Below are 19,544 nucleotides of genomic sequence, written 5' to 3' on the forward strand. Positions count from 1 at the left end.
TGCATCTAATCTAAAGCTTCATTGTGAGGCTGTAGCTTTGTCGAGTAGAAGTATTTCCCTTCAAATTAAGAGCGGCCCACTTTTAAAACCTTAAAAATAAAAGAGTTGAAACAACAATTGCTTACTTTCATCAAAGGGGCCTTAAAATTGATTAATTCAACATCATACATAGAGTGTCTGCATTCTAATTTAATTCTAAGCCAGTACCTTGAAAATGGCAGAATCAGGATTTGAATCCGCTCCTCCAGGAGAGACTGGGACCTGAATGCAGCTCCTTAGACCGCTCGGTCATCCTGACACATTGTATACACACTGTTTAAAATAACATGAGCCACAAGTGAAAGTCTCCTCCACCAGCTTAAGAAGGAAAACATTATTATCAACATTATAATACTTACTGAACATTAAAGGAAGAAGCAGGTCACACTGGATGGATTTTGCCTATTTTCCGCATCATGTGAAGTGCAAGCTGGAGGCCAAGATGGCTATCTAAAGCACCGCAAAGTAAAGGGTAAAATGAGATACCTGCCAAGTTTAATTTGACGGTCCCAGTGGGTAGCCAGAGACATCAACGTTCGCTGAGGGAGCTGAAATTTCTGTTCAACTAAACCCAGTCAGAAGCTTATGAAGCTGTGAAAGTGTTTTATTTGTGTGTTTTTAATGAGACAAGTGAGGAAAAGACAGAGAATACCAAACAGACTCCTTGCTTGCTCAGGTCCATGCAGTCACAGTCTGAGTTGTTACAGCATTTTCTACGTAATAAATAAAGAAAAAACAACTGTAAGCATATTCTTTCACTACCAAGGGGTATTTTTAAGATAAGTCCCTCACTAAATTCAAGTATATTTTCAGAATTTTGTGGAGCAATGAAGGCAGCTATTCCAGGCTTTATGTTATTTTTCATTCCTCTTGTCCTTATCTTCCCACGCGGAGAAGAGAAAGGTCGGGAATTCTGTTGTTAATCAAAACCTTAAAAGCAAAACGGTTCCCAGCATGATGAGAGTCTGCTTGGTGTCTTTGGCGTAAGAAATACTCTTGACAAACGCTTGGAAGTTTGAGGTGACATGAGTGTGTACGTATATGGTGCAATGGGCTCGCCTTTCCTCTCTCTCACACTCTCTCTCTCTCTCTCTCTCTCTCTCTCTCTCTCTCTCTCTCTCTCTCTCAGACATTCCCATGGGCGTCTGTGAAACCAACATCTCTCCCTGCGCCCCCTTTTCTTTTGCTTGTTCTATTTTTCTCCCCATCTCCCCATGTCAGTCTCCCTTCTCTTGCCCCTCTTTCTCTCTCTCCCTCATTCTCAATTCTGTTTGGGCAGACGTCCAGAGCGGATCGCTACTCTCAGGATTTCATTAAATGGCTGTTGATGGAGCGCTCTCCCCAGCCTAAGTAAATGTGCTCAGGTCCATTTGAGTGTGCATTGTTTGGGCATGGATTACTGGAGTTGGAGGAGTGCAGAGATGCCATAGAGAGGAACGGAGAGAATAAAGAGAGAGGGAGGGATGGGATTTACATATTTGTCTTTCAGATGAAGGAGAAAGTTTATTTATCATCTTTAAATAGCTTCCGTGAAGTGCAAAAGCTGTACAACAGCAAGAGACGTGCAGGCTGGACTCTTCTTTTTCAATTAGATTTATGTGGGACTTGGCTGCATGTTTGTGATTATACTTTGACAGGTGTATTTGCTCCGTGTTTTACTTTATTCCGCAGCACCACCGCAGTGACAGGCTACATGAAGTTATTTGGCACTTTGGTAGATGCAAAGCTCAATCCCCCTGCAAAGACATGACAGGTGTTTCATATCCGTGTGTATTAACGCATGCACGCACCGCATGTGCTTCCTGCCTACACGCACACACACACAATTACAGAGCCAGGGGATGGTAACAGACACCAGCACGTACACACATTGCCTCGCCGCCGCGCCTTTATCCTTTATCCTTCGGACCTGGCTGTCACGAGAGCGCACATCACAGCGCGATAATGCTAAACGTGACAGTTCCAGCACATCTTCGCGGCAGTCCCTCTCCAGCACATATCACTGAATGTCAAAACCTGTCACGGGCAGGCACAACCAACTGGAACAAGTCACATTCTGTAATCCCACCCTGGCGACATAAGGATTACAGTCCACTCCTGCGTCTGCTCAAGGTCTCAAGCTCTGTGTGTAAACAACAATGGGGAACTATTGGCTACTGTAAATGCCCACATGCAGGCACCCAGTCTCCCTACCAGTAGCTCTGCAGATGCTGTGTGTGTGCGTGTGCGTGCGTGCGTGTGTGTTTGCGTGTGTGTGTGTTTCATCTATAGAAATTTAGGGTTTAGTTTTCCACTTCAAAGCAGACGAGAGGAGCTTGGTCCTTTCTCAGCAGCCAGCAAAATATATCGGATTCAAGGCTTCAAAACGCACTGCTGCTATTGTGTTGACACTCGCTCTGTTTTAATTCCAATCATCACTTTTACTCCCCCCTGGTATCTCCACTCTTCCTTCTTCAAAAAGCAAAACAAACCCCAGTGCTTTTTATTAGGCCGTTGCTTCCTTGCCTGTTTACAGGAGCTCTTCAGCACTTTATTTTATTAAAGCCTTTAGGTTTAGGTTTGCATAGCCGCTGCCTCTGACCGACTCACCCGTCTTGCAAATGTTATTACCAACTTATGTCTCTTTGGAGGCACATAGGGAGTAAGTGTGTGCGTCTCTGTTCGGGCCGTCGCTGTGAAGACTCTGCTCATATCGAAACAGGTTCCTGCGGCGTGAGAACAGATTCATGCAGCAGGAAAGGAAGTAATGATGAAGAGGGGGAATAATGGAGAAGGCGTTGCTCAGAGCAGTAATTTTTCTCATGTTATTCTATTTATTTGTTCATTTCTCATCTTGTGTATGTATGTGACTTGAAGCATCGCCCCTGACAGAGTGAAACATGAACACATTTCCACCTTTTTGTGTCCGTCAGTATGGACAATATTCGCCTTGTAGCTGTATTGGCCTCGTTTGCCCTCCATCATTTACTTCCAATGGCCCAGACAAAAGAAAGGGCAAGAGGAAGGATACTGAGGTCTCAGTTTAGATGGAACAATTCAGATATGGACCAGACAGAGATATGAGGAAAGCCTTCAAGTCACAGGGGCTTAGGAAGCCTTTATTCAACTCTTCCTCTTCTCTCTCTCTCTCTCTCTCTCTCTCTCTCTCTCTCTCTCTCTCTCTCTCTCTCTCTCTCTCTCTCTCTCTCTCTCTCTCTCTCGCTATCGCTCTTTCACACACACACACGCTCCATCAATACTTCATCTCGTCCTTTTCTTTGTTCCCTCTCTGAATGTCACCTCTCAGGGTTGCACTGTGTCTCCATTAGAGGTCACATGTTAAATATTTGTCCTGGGTCAGCAACTTCTCACTCAGAGGTCAAACCTTAAATAATATCAAGAAAGCGTCTTGCTAATGAGCTCAGCCTCTTCACAATGACATCAGAAATCTTCCAACATGTGCCGTGTGTATGTGTGTGTGCGTGTGTCTGGGATACAAACATATGCAGAAGTAAACAGTGTATATGATTATTCTTGTACATCATTTCACTGTTCGGGGGGAAAAACAGGAACAGCAACTTTCTGTTTCTTGTCCTCATTCTCTCTCTCCCTACTCTCTCTCTCTCACACACACACACACACACACACACACACAGCGAGTCAGGTACAGGGTGGTCCGTGTGGTTTTCTCTCTGGGTTTTTGGTTTGTTTATCTGCAAATGCCCAGGTTCAGCTAATTGGCATTATTAAACTACTACTGGCTAACTCAACTCGGATACAAGCTGAGGCGCAGTGCGTGACACAAACACCCGCGTGTTTGTGTGTGCTTTCGTTCGCATGTGTGTGTGTGTTGAATCCTAAGCAAGCAGCTGTCAATTCCAATCAACAGCGCGCGTGGCATGCCTGGGGCCCAGGTAGCCCAATTACAGGCAGACATGCTCGACATACGAGCAGAAGCCCTGGCCTATCTTCCTTTATTCAAACAGGGCTGTGGGAGACGAGACGCTAAATGTAATGTTGGTCGATGTGTGAAGGGCAAACGCTGTTGGGAGCCGCTGCTGAGGCAGAGGCAGCGTCTTGTGTATGCCTTCCCTTGTGGAGGATCAATACTGCGGATGAAGGTGGATGAAGGGAGGAAGAAATAGAGGGAAGGAGGAGGACAATAGAGGCGGGGGAGGTGTGGTCGTGGAATTATCCACCAGTAATGTGCTGTGTTCTAAACAGAATGTTAGCAATTAAGAGTTTTGTTCTTTGTCTTTGTCCCTTTCTCTTTCTCTTTCTGTCTCAGGGTGGGAAGATCCCGGTGAGGTGGACGGCGCCAGAGGCCATCGCGTACCGAAAGTTCACGTCGGCCAGTGACGTGTGGAGCTACGGCATCGTCATGTGGGAAGTGATGTCGTTTGGAGAAAGGCCTTACTGGGACATGTCCAACCAGGACGTACGTGTTTGTCACCTCTTACTTCATAAGCATATAGAAAGGTTACGGTTTTTTAAGGTTCTTTACACAACACATTCAAATTCCATGCAGTAAAATTACAAACTGCCATAAATGGAGCCGACATTCCTGAACAGATGTGTTTATACGGTCCTTTCACATGCAATCTAGTGTAGCCCTTAAGAGAGGAAGCAGTTAATAAATCATGTTTTTATCAGTTCCCATCTAACAGTATCATCACTGAAGATGTCCTTGGTTCTGACTTTGAAAGCAGATTTATTATGGTCCCGCTATCTCCTCTCCGTCTTGGCCGAGGCTTTTGAGAGCAACGGATGATAGCTGAGAGCTCAGCTTTGTTCCCCGTGTCCGTTTTGGACGAAATCCACGCGGAAACTCCAACAAACACACAGGCATGAACACAAACACACAGCCCGTTGGATATCGTCCCGCGCTCTGAGGTCTCTCTCTCTCTCTCTGAGCCCCCTCGTGCGAGACATGTAGCCAACCATCGGGCCTCTATGGACTCTGCTCCACAAGGACCATCCAACCCAGCAGATGTTGCCTCAGTGGGCCAGCAGCAAACACTGCCTGGTGGGACTAAGGCAGAGAGGATGCCTGGCACCACTCTGCATGGCCGGCTGCTCAGCCCACACACACACACACACACACACACACACACACACACACACACACACACACTGTATCAACCATCCGTCAAGATTTTCGCTGAGCTGCGCTCAACTCTGTGGTGGAGTCGGTTGCCTGCAGAGCAGCCACTAATTTTTAACGATTGTATCTTTTACACTTGATCTCACTCTGGACCTCCTATCTCGCAACTATGCATTTTTTTTAAGGAAATATCGCATCTAACACACAGCATGGATATGGGTTAGGGTGAGATCCATCAAAATGCACTGCGGCAATCTGCAAAATCTGTATCTGTATTGCTCGCTGGTTTCCAAGCAATGGATCCAGAGCTGCAGGAGAAGCAGATTTATCTTAAAAGCCCCACAATCTACAGCAAACACACGTGGTAACCTGGCAACACATGTGACAGCAGCAATGACGAAGAGGGAGCATAGAGTGGTCAGTGAAGTGATCCGTACTTCACTTAAAAATCAGCCCCAAGTCCTAATCCCACTTTGTCCCACTTGACCCCAGTGTGTCAGTCCACCCTGAAACTCTGGGTTGTAGTTTTCCTTTAACAAGACCAGAATAGCCTGAGCAGCCTTTAAGATGACACGTGTCAAGTGGTTGTAGCGCACTGTGTTAATTATATGCAATCTCGCCATTCTCCTGTGACTCTCTCTCTCTCTCCAATGTCATTGCGTCCGCTCTCCCTCTTTTTCCCGGCAACATGTCCTCCAGGAATGACGTGATTGGCTCGAGTCAAGAAGGAAGAGCGCACCAGTCTGAATAACTGTCAGCTTGAGTGAGCAGAGGGTGTGTGTGTGTGCGTGTGTGTGAGGTTGTTGTCGAGGCAAGTGTGAGCTAGTCACGATTACAGAGGTGGAGATGCTGAATGTCATCAGTCACCATATCTCAGTGTGTTTATTACTGAATTATTGACCAATATGAACAACCGCCGGCAGGCAGAGAAACACTCAGACAGAAACTCTTACTTTTCTCTGTATGACTCGAGTTGAAGATTGCTGTCAATAATTTTCAAAGTAACCTCACGCCCGCCGTGTCTCCCCTCAGGTGATAAACGCCATTGAGCAGGACTACCGCTTGCCGCCCCCTATGGACTGTCCCAGTGCCCTGCACCAGCTGATGCTGGATTGCTGGCAGAAGGACCGTAACGTGCGACCTCGCTTCACCGACATTGTCAGCACTCTGGACAAGATGATCCGCAACCCCACCAGCCTCAAAGCCGTGGCCAACATCCCAGCAGTGTGAGTTAAAAACACATTTGCATTCATGTAACCCTGTCAGCACACACTCTGACACACACGTGCATTTCATCCTCACATAAAGGAAACGTTGATTTATTATTACCACCACTTGCATCAATTCCTTGGAGAGAATTTTCTTGGAGATCCACATTTTACTATTGGTGAAGCCTTGTCCTGCCGTCTCCATTCTGTTGGACTGAGGAACCTTCACACGCTCGCGCTGAAGCTGCTCCATCATTGACTGGCATGGTGCTTCAGGTTGCCGTCACGCTGAAAGGTTAAATTTCACCCTGGGGCTGAGGTGGTCCGTGCGCTGGAAGAGACCACCTCAGCCTGGCTGCGTCTGCGTTTAGCTCCATTCATCATTTTCACAGTGTTAAGCAGCCTCACAGTCTGTAAGCCTTTGATGCTTAAAGGCAGCCGCCGAAGGATGAAACGGCACAGGAAGCAGCACAAATGCAGCAAAGTGACTGAATACATACTGTATGTGAAATCTCTCTCTCTCTCTCTTTCTCACTCTCTCTCTCTCACCCAGGCCTTCCCAGCCACTGTTGGACCATTCCATACCTGACTTCAACACCTTCAGCTCGGTGGAGGACTGGCTCGCCGCCATCAAGATGACCCAGTACAGAGACAACTTCCTCAACTCAGGCTTCACCTCCCTGCAGCTGGTGGCTCAAATGACCTCTGAGTGAGTTCACCTGCTCCCGTGTAAATGAAGAACTCAGCGCCCATACGGCGGCGATACACACACTTACCAGGGAGCGAATCAATGTGAAGTGTGCATATTTTTAGCCTCAATGGGACCGCGGTGGAACTTTCTTTTCAGACAAGAATGATTGCTGGCACCGAAGTAAAGCACGTCATGGGTAGTGAGTAAAAATATACAAGTCATTATAACACCAAAAAGTCATATTTGTAAGCACAGGACCATCTGTGCTGTTGACTAATACTTACAAACTAATTAATGTTCTTTTCTCTGAACAGCTCTCCAAAATTATTATGCAAATAAGTTATTGTGTGCGTGCATATATTCGCTTCTGTCATATTATTGTGTTGTTTTCAAAGTTCAGATCATGACTTTCCTTGAGGCACGTGCGGCGCTTATCAGACGCAAATATTTCCCCTTATTCATTTTAATTCACAATAGTTTCCCCGTTTGCAATTCATATGATAATGTAAAATCTCTTTTCTGTTTAACATTTTATATGAAATATGTTAACACAGCGAGCTCAGGGCTCGGCGGGCTTTATGCAGCCACTGTGCAAGTCAGAGAATTAATTGTGTACGTTTGGGTTTGGCGTGCATCATTGCGAGCTCGTCACCCTGATGTTGTTGCTTTCACACGCAACAAATCGTCTGGTTCACACTCAAATAATGCAATTCCGTATTTATTATAATGGCAATCCTCTCATCTATGTCTTTAAAATATCTTATCGCTGTTAAATCCTCCCTCTCTCTCTCTCTCTCTCTCTCTCTCTCTCTGTCTCCATAGGGACTTGCTGAGAATAGGTGTGACCCTCGCAGGCCACCAGAAGAAAATCCTCAGTAACATCCAATCCATGAGGGTGCAGATGAGCCAGTCACAGAACACCATGGCATGACTGCAGGAGGCGCTGTGCCACAGAGCGGGCAGCATTCGCAGGAGCGCCAACGGCAGCCCCCGAATGACCCCCGATCTGTCGGAACGCGCCAGAGTCGAGACTATTGTCTTAATCTAATCCACCGCCATGACACCAGGAGACCAGGGTCCTACACCACCACTCGGTTAAACAACTGTCACACTTTTTTCACGCGAGCCACGCTAGGATTTCAGGGTCTAGACTTCCTCACTTGTCCTCCTCTGGAAGGCAGAAATCAAAGTTGTTGCCGTTCATTCCATTATATACCAAAATAACGCCAACAACCTGACAAACGTGCAGAACCTTTCCAATTTCAGACTTTTATGGTAAAAAGCAATCGATCGTTGTCATACTTCTTGTGCGTGGAGTTGAAGATATGAGTTTGCGTGCAGAAGCTGGAGACGTTTAGGAACAGCCGGTGGCAAGTGGATCACCTGTGATTTGACCCATGCCGTCGTTAGTGTGTGCAATGAAGATGCCTTGACCTCATCGGGAAAAAAATGAAATCCTAGAAGATGAAAGCAATGACCAGTAGGAATCAAGAGTTGGAGAAGAATACAGGGATGTACAGTGGAGCACCATGTCCAACCTTCACACCTTTTGCTTGTCGAACATTTTGAGAAATCTATTGTACATTGACTGACGGAAATTGAGAGCTTAGTTATATTTTTGTCTTTGACCATTTTGTTTGTTTATCACTATAACAAGACGACCCCCGCCCAAGCCCCTACCTCCCTCCCCCAAGCCCCCCCCCACACACACACGCACTTCTTGTATTTTAACTTTTATCACTACCTGTGGAGCCCCGGAGTGGAGGAACTCGCCAAAAGAGACTTCTGAACCAGCCCCACCCGAGACTAAAGAGAATATAAATATGTTTATCTCTTTCTAAATATGATTATATCTTTCATATTAAACCTTCATATTGAAGGTGACGTGTATGAATATATATGTACAGGACTCTCTGCTTGCGTTTTTGGCAAAGACATGTTGATGAACACATGCATCGCGCGGATTCCCTTCGGACGATCTGAACAGCGGACACCAGATTGTACATCTTTCCCGACCCAGAGGACACGAGGACAAACTGGACTATGACTTCAATCTGGGGTGAACGTGTACAAAGAATTGTATACGGAAAACTGGTATCGTAGATCTATATGAAAATCACTGTAGGAGTTAAAAGTAATTGACAAAATATCCATTTATTGGAGCTCGTGTTAACTGTGGGTGTGCACATGCTGTCTCTTGCTGGTGAGCACTTACTTGTACAGAAGTGTTTGTTTTTCCTTTTCTGATCTGTTGTTCGTCCCGGGAGTGCTCAGCGTCAATCCGGAGGGGACGGAAACGTGGTGCTGCGTCCAGGCCCAAACCCGCGGTAAGTGCCTGCTGGAGTGACACAGGAGAGGTGCTATTTAGTGTCTGACAGCTCCGTATCTGGCAGGCTTCTTTATCTCCGGCAGATCCACTTTCCTTTTCCTCTTCCTCTCGGGTGCTCGCGTTCCTCTCTCGACCAAGGCGAGTTTCGCAGTCAAGTCTGAAATGAATTGCAGAGTAGCTAATCAAGGCCGCGGAGCAAATCGGTGACTCTTCTCCACGCCGTACGACGGAACATCTGGGTGGAGGTGTGCCAACAGATTGCTATTCTGATGAACACATAAACAGCTCATACTGTCACATGGCTCCTAATTCGGCAGCTAAATCCACAGTTTACACTTCATAGCATCACTGCTGCCATATGGGAGAGCGAGTTCGTATCTCTCAGTGACTCTTGCCCACACTTAGCCGGTGTCACTAAATGAGCTCTCTGGTGCTGTTTGATCGTGAGCCGTCCGGTTTTATACAGTATGCACAGAAGACGACGTCTACACTGGAATGTTTGGGAAAGAAGGGTTCACATATATTTTGGCAGGAAGAGAGAGCTGGATGGAGCGCAAGGTTGATTTCTTTTGGGAGGTTTATGATTGCACTTTGATGGGTCTGTGGATTTTGATGGTGTCTGCGTCTGGCAGCAACTCAAGGACACCTCGGTAATGAGGAGCAGCGCTTTTAATGCTTCTGTGTTGCGTTACCATTTCCTTATTTTTATGTTTTTTTTTACAGGCCTTTTGGTTGTTCCTTTTGATATAGTTTATAACCGCGTGTAAAGACAGGTCTTGACAGATGTTGATGAAAGCGTTTTAACACCGCTGGCCTTTTTAAAGCTGATAGGAAAACCGTCATGGGTGCCATGGTGACAGGCTCAATACCCCGTTTGACACACAGCTGTGGCAGCGCTCTGCTCACAAACACAATCATCCCGAGCGGCTGTCGTCGTATCTGCACGGTAGCTGCTTGACCCCCTGCTCAAATCCTGTCTCGGCCCCATTTGAAGGGACATGACGGAAGACGGCCCTGACCACCTTGTGTCCAAAATTAGAAATTGATGTCAGCCCCATTAGCACATTATTAAGTATACTCCCCCTCTTAAGTCCTCCTCCTCCTCCTTTGTCTGTCCTGCCCTCTCTCGCTCTCCCTGGCTGGCTGGCTGGCAGGTTTCCAGCTCGTTTATCCTGCGTGTAACCAAGCTGTCCCGGGCCCCAGCGTCTTTGCTGAACCGGGGGGCTAAGGGGTGGGGGTGGGGGTAGCTGATAAATGGTCTCCTCTACCGGGCCCAGGCAGGGAGGGGGAGCGCCAACACCTGCTGTAACCCCCCGCCCCCACTCCCTGTCCCCTCACCCCCATCCGACAGGCATCTGATCAGCCACGAAGAGAGAGACTGATGGGTCTGTCACCAGCTAAACACACACGTGTGCAATAAGGAACCATGGATTATGTTATTTCTAGCGTCTGGTTTTCAGCCCCGAAACTTAATGAAGAGAAAAGGGGCTGAGACCAGATAGAGTGTGTGTGCATATCGTGACGACGACAGGGGGGGGGGAGTCGGTATATGGAGACGTGGAGGTGCGGAGGTGGCGGAGTAGATGAGATGGAGGCCAGCGTTGGTTGGCTGGTTGCAAGCAGCATGGGGGGTTTTTCATTATGAGAATGTGAATGTCTTTGGTTCCATTTGGTAAATGAGAAACACTGTAATCAAGCAACTGGTTTGCCTTATGGGCTGAATCAATTGGTTTCTCTTTTCGGTTCTCCAACTCATTGAATTGCCAAGTATTTCCTAAATATAATCACATGCTCCTCAAGATTGGCACAAATCCCTGTCAGTGAAGACAGTGATTCAATTTGAATGCATTAGTCGTCTATTCAGCGCCGGTCTCGTGTATTCTGCTTCTCAGCCCAAGAGCGCGTGTGAATGAGATGATAAAATGTATTCATTATCCAAGTGTAATTCCTTTTTTTCCCCTCTGTTTCTCTCTGTTTGTCTTTGTAAATATCTGACTGTAATGACACTCCAGTGTGATGAATGGAGAGGCGGGGAGCTCGGCCCCTCTATGAAAGCCATTACACACGGAAGCCATTCATCACGCGGGCGATACAAAACACAAGAAGGGAGCTTGTTAAATGGTTCACAGCGCTGTAACTGTCTGAGAAGTGAACGACGGCCCTTTTAGTTACAGATTTCCTGTCCGTCATTTATTTAACGGAGGCCAGTGACCTAATATGACTCTGCATTTACCCAAACCACAAACCTAAAACTTAACCAGCCTGTTTCTCTCTTTTCCTTCTGTTACAGACAATGGAGCCACCGTTTACCTACACACACATACACATACAAAAACAGCATTTCATACCCACATGCAGCCGTTACACACACACAAGCACACACATACACATAAACACACACATACGCAAAAAGTGCTGTGGGGCCGTCAATCACGATGAAGACCAGGACACCAGTCACAACCTGTCTCTGTGGTACACAATGGATGGAGGATCTGATAGTGAGTGCATGTGTCATTGTCCGTGTGTGTTTGTGTGAAAGAGTAGGAAAGAGAGAGTGTGTATGTGCACATAGTGGGCACTTTTGTGTGTATAGTCCTTTTCTGTGTGCACAGGTACATTGTTTATGAGTGTGGACGGTTTCCTTTGTTTTTTCTTCTGTATAGCTACCACTTGTAAATTGTGATGAGTATGTGTCAAGAGTTTGTAAGCTGTAACTTTCTGGGAACTATTGTACTAAAATGCACTCAATAAACGCCTTGGAAAACAAATCAATCACTTTTTTGGTGTGTGACTCAGTGGGTGATAACTCTGTTTTCGTTTATTGAGAGTCAAGAATGGAGGGGAACAGGGTTATTATCCAGTAACACTACTGTCACTGTTGAGCGCGAGTGTGACGTGTAATGCTTGGTTTCATAATGGCTGCAGAAATAAACAGCTTTTGTCTCCACGGTCTGCCTGGCAGCAAGTGTTAAAAGCCATCAGCCACTAATAAACGAGCCGTCACTCTGGATACGCGCAAACGTGAAGAAACGGTCGCGAGACTCAACAGGAAACGTGACAATATTTTGACAAAGTAGAGGAAATTATCCTCCCAAACGCTCAAAATGCACCCTCCAACACACACACGCAGACACACAGTCGTAAAGGCACACTACCGCCTCCCCCCCCCCCTTTAAACGCCACTTCTACTGCGGCAGAGACTGTTAGCGGGCACTTCGGATACCGGAAAGCGAGTTCCAAAGTAATGATATGGTTAATGAGGTGAGTCAGAGGAGATGGGGATGTCTCCAACTCAGTGTTCCTCCATAACTGTTTATCAACTGTAATTGATTGATAATATCCTGCCTCATATTAGCAGGCCGACTGCTGAGGCCGGGCCTGTGCCAAACAGAGATGAAGCCAAAAAGATGCACCAAACAGTCCATTTATGTCTTTTTTTAATCTGTAAACGTTTCTCTTGCTGCTTTTCTCTCCTTTGCAGGCTGCAGGTTGTAGTGTCTGAATGGAAATCAAGCCGTCCTCCCACTCACACAAACGGCCACAGATTGTTTCACAGGAGATGTCGTATTGCTTAGGAGACACCTGAAGGTCACAGGGATGCTTTAATCGTAGAGCTCCACTTATAGCAGCTGAAGCAGATGTAATGGTCATTCATATGCGTGAAGCTCTTTATGCTATTAGATCCCTGAGCCTTTGGCCTAATTGATGCTGGTTGTTGCTTTAATTGGACCAATTAGAGAGAGAGAGCCGATGTAATAGTGTGTGTGTGTGTGTGTGTGTGTGTGTGTGTGTGTGTGTGTGTGTGTGTGTGTGTGTGTGTGTGTGTCAAAGAGACAGAATGTGTTAGACACACGGAAGTTGAGGGATGAGTGTGGAAAGCATTCTCTTAAAAGTGCACTTCATCCTTAATAGGGCATTTATCACTGACGAGAGAGTCGGCTCTGCTTTATTTCACATTAAAGTCGCGGGAAGTTTGAGGAGCGCACTTCTCGGGAGCAAATCTTCGCCTTAATCAATATTCCCCGAGCAATCACCTGCAAAAAAGGATTGGCAAGAGGCAGTGGAGCTCCTGCCGAGAGAAGAGGGCAAGGCTCGAAGAGAAAAAGCAATCCATCCAGCAGCGCAGATCAGAGTGTGTGGGAGTGGAAAACCTGAAGTGAATACTGAGTGACGGACATTGAGGGAACATTGCCGACTCCAAAAAACATGAGGGCAGATATGATGATGTAGACAGAAGAGAATGGTGAAATTGAAAGGGGCCATGTCGCAAATCCCTGGCCTACAGTAGATCAGTCAATGTGTCCTTTCCTGTGTGTGTGTGTGTGTGTGTGTGTGTGTGTGTGTGTGTGTGTGTGTGTGTGTGTGTGTGTGTGATTGTGTCTGTCTGTCTGTCTGTCTGTCTGTCTGTCTGTCTGTCTGTCTGTCTGTCTGTCTGTCTGTGTGTTTGTTCGCATTTTGTGTTTTGCAGATCCATGACAGTTTGTGTCTGACCTCAGCGTCTGCTTGTCCAAAGCCTAAATCACAGATCTTGGAGCCATCTGGCTGTATCTGGATCTTTAGTAAGCAACGTGCATATGTATAATCATTCCTCATGGGGGCGTGGCCTAAGATTCAGTGTCTTCTGATCTTCACAGCTACCACGTTGAAACACAGATTACGTCCAGTTTGTGAGGTTCAGGCCCGGATGAGAAGCGACTTTACGTTTACTAAACGGGTTCAATAGAGACAAACCTCGTGTTTATGCTGCCTTGTATTTTGTTTACACCAATGAGCAAAAACCATAAGATTTTGAGGATTTTATGTTTCGGCCTTCATGTTGCCCCCTAGTGGATACAATATTTAATCCTTCGTGTTTATGTAAAGTACCGAAGTTTGTGCATCAACATCAAGTGTAATCCTGGCCATAGAACTACATGTTGGAGACTCATGTGGCAGTGTTAGCACTGTGTGTGTGTGTGTGTGTGTTTGTGTGTGTGTGTGTGTGTGTGTGTATGGGTGTTTGTGTGTGTCTGTGTTTGGTTCCTTGTTGCTCTTTCTCTCAGATTAGTGATTATTGCTTCTTAAAAATGACAGACAGCTCTTCTGTCGTGCTTCAAACGCCAAGCTCGGCTTTTGTGTGACAACAGCTAATCCCTCTTAATTTGACTGGAACATCAGAGAATTTGCAATCTTTGTTTAGCAATTAAGTTACTAAAAATATTGGTCGACCAAAAACAATTCGGTTAATGAAATTGGTGTCTCTTCTACCGGAAGAATATTTCTGCTTTTGTGTAAAGAAGAGGAGAAATACAGCACCTGGGTCAAATGAGATTTTATGTCTCGGAGGAGTTCATCAAATTTAATTATGATACATATAATTACCAAAAGCAATCTTCTGTGTGGTAGGAATAATAATTTCAGAGAGATGTTGGCACCTGCAGGTGTAAAGCATAATTTAGAGAAAGTGTAGAGTGACAGGAAAGAGAGAGCGAGATGGGGGGGGGTTGTAATTGCTGTGTACGCCATAGGGAAAACAACAGCAGTCAGCATGCAACGGTTTCCTTTTTATTACTTAAATATAGGAAAATTGAGTACAAATAACTCAAATCTTCTGAGCCGATGTTGGTGTGATTCCAGGGTTTAGTGTTTGATTGGATTTCAATACGACTCAATTATCGTCACATTTGGCAAGACTTTGATTTAGTCTGATGCTGAAGATTCGGTCATCTTTCATCATAGCTGCGCATGAAGGAGCCCAAACAAAAGCCGCAAATGAAATCCAGATGTTTGCAAATGAGGCAGATTCGTCACAACTGTGGGGGGACGCGATCTGCGGCCGAGCAGCACGTGAAGGGAGAAGTGAGTTATGATGACGATGAGGATCAGAGCTATGATTGGTGCGTTCCGAAGGTGAAAAGGGTAGGGTGAGGGGTTGGAGGGTTCAGATGGAGGGACATTACCCTCCCATCTCCGAGGCACCCCCGCAGAGTCTAATCCCGCACAGAGCCCCGACTCAGCACCACCCGCCTTCGATCGCTGCACAAATCGATAAAATATTTTCCCACCACAATGAAGAACAATGAATGAGATCCGTGCGTCAGTGTCTGCCTCATTAGAGAGTTCGCAAAAACGGGCTCCTTTGCCTCACAGCTCGCAGAAAAAGACGCCGGAAGAGGAGGAGGAGTGTATACTGAGCGATGAAGGTTATACACTTCACCACTCGTCGCTCTTGTCTCTCTGTTCAGAATTTCATAACCTTGGCTGACAAAGCGCATATTTCGACTTCAGCCCATGTTTTTGTCACGCTGTAGCTGTGCGTGCAGTCACTCCAAACTAAAAGCTTCCTCTTATGTGAAAAGACAAAATGCTGTATTTCATCACATCCGACCCTGAAGTGGATGTGAAATCGCCATAGTTTTTGGAACATTCCAAAGCCTTGGGTTGTCTTCTTTGCTTTGGCGAAGTGCAGAAGGTACATGCAGCCTTTCCTAGCCCATACATAGCATCTCTGCAATGCCCTTATCTACAATGTCCTCACGGGATGACGTCAGAGTGAGGCGAGATGATAACAGACAAGGCTGACCTCTCTCTAATGAGGGCACTGGGATAAAGATATGTAAATTTCCCACCAAGTTTGCCTTCAGCCTCTTGTGTGAGAGAGGATGAATACAGCGGCACTGCGTCTGAAGTGGAAAACCTGTATCATCGCTAATTAAAACCATCCCCCCAGTCTAAATGACATGCAGATCGGCTCATCATGAAGTACAGTACGTCACCTTTCGATACATTTTGATGTCCAAGAGCTGCGGCATGGAGGAGAATTATGTAGAGATGATTTAGGGCGAGCAAAGATTGGTTAATGGCCGTCATTACCGCACTCAGCCGGCACCTGCGATCTTAACAGATGCTCGTGGAAGTGAGCGCAACTTTGCGAAGCCAGTCTGGAATAATGACTCATAGAGATGCCTAATGTGACATGGACAGGTTGTCACATTGTCCCGACCCCCCATTTCTGATGATGAGCGACACTGTAAAATGCGCAATAAATACTCACCTGTGCAGTTGAATTAAGCCAAGATTATCCGACCAGAACCAAAGATACTAATTAGAAGAATAACACAACACACCAAGTTCATTTAAGATTTTAGTGATTTTTTTTTTTGCTCTTTTGGCAGTGTTTCGACTTGTTGCAGGGTGTACACCCACATTTCCCACAACATGGCCTCTGTTTCATAACAGTTTAAGTACACACAGGTGGATGTCACCTAAAATTACCCTGTTGCCCACCAAAACGTATTTATGCCAGGGAGATTAGAGAGACTGCAGGTGTACGGTAGAAAATGCCTCTGTCATTTGATCCTCTTGAGTTAACTAATGCCACTGGAATCTGCCAATTGCAGTGATTACGGTGGAGTGTTAACATGGAAAATCAGCGTCGTATCAGGACCGCAGGACCAGTAGCAGTGCCAGAGAAGCTATCTCTGACTTTTAGGGTCAACAGACTCTAAAATATTCGTGTGTGAGTATATTCCCAAATATGCGTGTGTGTGCTTGTGTGTGTGTGTGCGTGTATGTGTGCCCAGATGGCGGCTCTTCTGACGGGAGCATGTGTGGGTGAGCCGGTAACTCAAGAGGCTGCATGGAGGACAGACTAAGTGGCTCTCAGGGGAGATTCGATCAGTCGTTAAAGACAGAGAAGAGGGACACAGCGGCATGCCAACAGCCAAAACAGAAACCTAGGCTTGGTTAGCGTAATTGCTATACACAGGCAACCATCTGAACGTTCTCTCTCACGAAAGCTCTTTCACCTTTTTGGTGTCTATTGTACCAAAGAAAATAGCACAGTTTATTGACAGAAATGAATAACAGAATAAGTGGTAGAGTCTGTGCTAATTTACCCATAATTCCATGCATTGGAAATTCCAGTCTTTGTATAATAACAACATTATTGTAGACCTTATAATTAACTTGACAACTTGGTCGAATGTTCCATTAAAATAATCCATTTAACTATTTCACACATGCGGTGCTTCAACCGTCTCCAAGGTAAGCTTTCGTCTTTGTCACAATCAAAGCTCACAAACTTAAAAGAACAAAAGAATGGGAGAGGTTGCGAGAACACGGAGGCATCAAAACTGCATCCAGCCACACCCACCTTCTCCCACGATGCGCCCTCCACCCCTGTGTACACCCACATGTGAGGCATTACCCAACGTGATGAAAGACGAGCAGGAATGCCGAATGATAACCGAGTCCCTCCAGACATCTCCATCCCTGTTCCCAACTCTGCCTCCCTTTCTACTGTCCTCTCCACTTACCGTCTCCGCCACTGCAACCATCCTCATAAGGCCCCGCGAAAATGCAGCTGCTGTCAGCTGCTGAAGGCCTCCAGGCTGATCTCTCACTTGCAGGAATGTGCCGATGCCATAATGAACCCCCCCATACACACTCACACACAAACCCACCCCCATCACATCTCCACCAGCCCTGCTCTGTGGTGCTTGCAGTTAACGACACGCATAAGCTGATGAATGGTGAGAGAGGTGATGTAATGAAAAGTGCTATTACTAAATTCATGAAGTGTGCCTCAAAAATGAATATTTTTTGATGAATTAATACACTTTACTTAAAAGAAGCCAAATAACGTTGCAGTCCTCAAACGAACACTTTTAAATGAGGAAAAATCCCAACAGATATGACATAAATGACACACAATGCGTTTCAGAAGAAGGAGCCGTATCTATTGTTATTAATTTAAATCGTTCTCACGGGCTTGACATCAGCGGAGCTCTCGTCAAATGATTGAGTAATATTGTAACGTGTTGAAATTCCTCTTGTGATCCCAGGGGATGCAGGGATAGTGTATCAGAGGTTAGGTGCAGCTGTGCCTGGCCCGTATGCTTACGGTGACTCACGACCTTTGAACTAGAGTCATTACTAACACCTGTCAGTCAGTGGAGAAACGGCCTCTGGAGAGATCTATGACAGCTGAAGGGTGAGCGAGACATGCCAAGCCCCCTAAATCCTATACCCCACGCTTGCCTCTGGTTGCAATAATCATAAGTCAAAGGGCCGACCTTTGACACGTTGCTTATTACACGGGAGGGACGCAGGCTTATAGAAATGGGACGATATGGGATATTATATCAGCAAGAAACATTGCAGAGGTGTACTGGTGTGATTGGCAGCCATGTTTGGCACCAGTCTATGGTCTGAACATTTCTACTGACAGGATATGGTTGCTGTATATATGCTTTACATCAGTGATTCCCAAACTTTTTCTTTCGCATCCCCCTTTTATAGATCAGAAGTTTCTCGCCTTACTGGACATACATCACTTACTGAGCCTTTAATTTGGGGAGCTTTCAGAAATCATTGAAACCTTCCTGGCATGTATCAGAGCACTGAGATGGACTGTGAAGGTCAATCATGTGCTTCCTGTCTACACCTACGTGGATTGTCACATTTGTTTATCCAGTCACATTGTAATCTTTGCTCAAATTGGGAAAACTTGAGTCTTTGGTCTTCAGGTGGACTACAGAGGCTTTCATATCTTAAAGGAGATCAATTCCAGGCAAGGTTGCCGTCATCCAGAGCAGTGGACCTGCAGGACATTAGTGATGACTAACAGGCTCGGTACAAATATTTTATGAGGATTGTTTGTGCTCCCCCTTTTGCCACCCAAGGATGGATAATGGATTTAATGCTTCCTGCCTCAACAGCCTGGTGAATTTATTTTATGCTTCATTTGTTTGTTCGATATGACGCCCTTGGTTATGTAAGACTGGCATTATGCCCTAGCTGACTGGTTTGAGACATTGTTTTTCCACTAAATGCGCTCTGTGTGCGCGTGTGTGCGCCGCTATGTCATTGGTGCTCTTTTGGTTATGTTTGGAGTTGTTCTTCCCTTCGCCTTTTGGAGCGACAGAGCTGGTTTCTTTGCGAGGAGATTAAATGCGATTTTGAATGTGTATCTACGACTTAGTTATTCAGATTGCTCACAGCTTTGTGCCTCGTCGGTATGTTGGGCAGTGGCCAGTGCAAAGAACAAGTACGCTTAAAATATGTACAGTACACGTGCAAGTACACAAGGGATTGTTCAAATTTTTATATAATCATATAGTTAGCAACACATTTTGTCTTTGTTAAAGTATTCTTGTGTTTTCATTAAAGCTAAGTGTAACATCCACATCTAACAATGCTAGGGAATAGAGG

General features: G+C 45.8%; 1 protein-coding gene across 2 annotated transcripts in view; it reads left to right on the forward strand.

Moving 5' to 3' along the window:
- Nucleotides 1-12,114, forward strand: part of ephb1 (EPH receptor B1) — a 129,111-nt gene extending 116,997 nt beyond the window's left edge. For both annotated transcript variants that reach the window (XM_076144889.1, XM_076144890.1), the window contains exons 13-17: nucleotides 4,307-4,456; nucleotides 6,155-6,348; nucleotides 6,884-7,039; nucleotides 7,844-9,348; nucleotides 11,641-12,114. In XM_076144889.1, coding sequence (XP_076001004.1) covers nucleotides 4,307-4,456; nucleotides 6,155-6,348; nucleotides 6,884-7,039; nucleotides 7,844-7,952 — 609 coding nt within the window. In that variant the 3' untranslated portion in view covers nucleotides 7,953-9,348; nucleotides 11,641-12,114. The remainder of the gene's footprint in view (nucleotides 1-4,306; nucleotides 4,457-6,154; nucleotides 6,349-6,883; nucleotides 7,040-7,843; nucleotides 9,349-11,640) is intronic.
- The last annotated feature ends 7,430 nt before the right edge of the window (nucleotides 12,115-19,544 follow it).

The sequence above is a fragment of the Genypterus blacodes genome, unplaced genomic scaffold (assembly GCF_046128005.1).
Source record: "Genypterus blacodes isolate CSIRO-AG114 ecotype Tasmania unplaced genomic scaffold, CSIRO-AGI_Gbla_v1 ptg000029l_1, whole genome shotgun sequence".
Classification (NCBI taxonomy): Eukaryota; Metazoa; Chordata; class Actinopteri; order Ophidiiformes; family Ophidiidae; genus Genypterus; species Genypterus blacodes.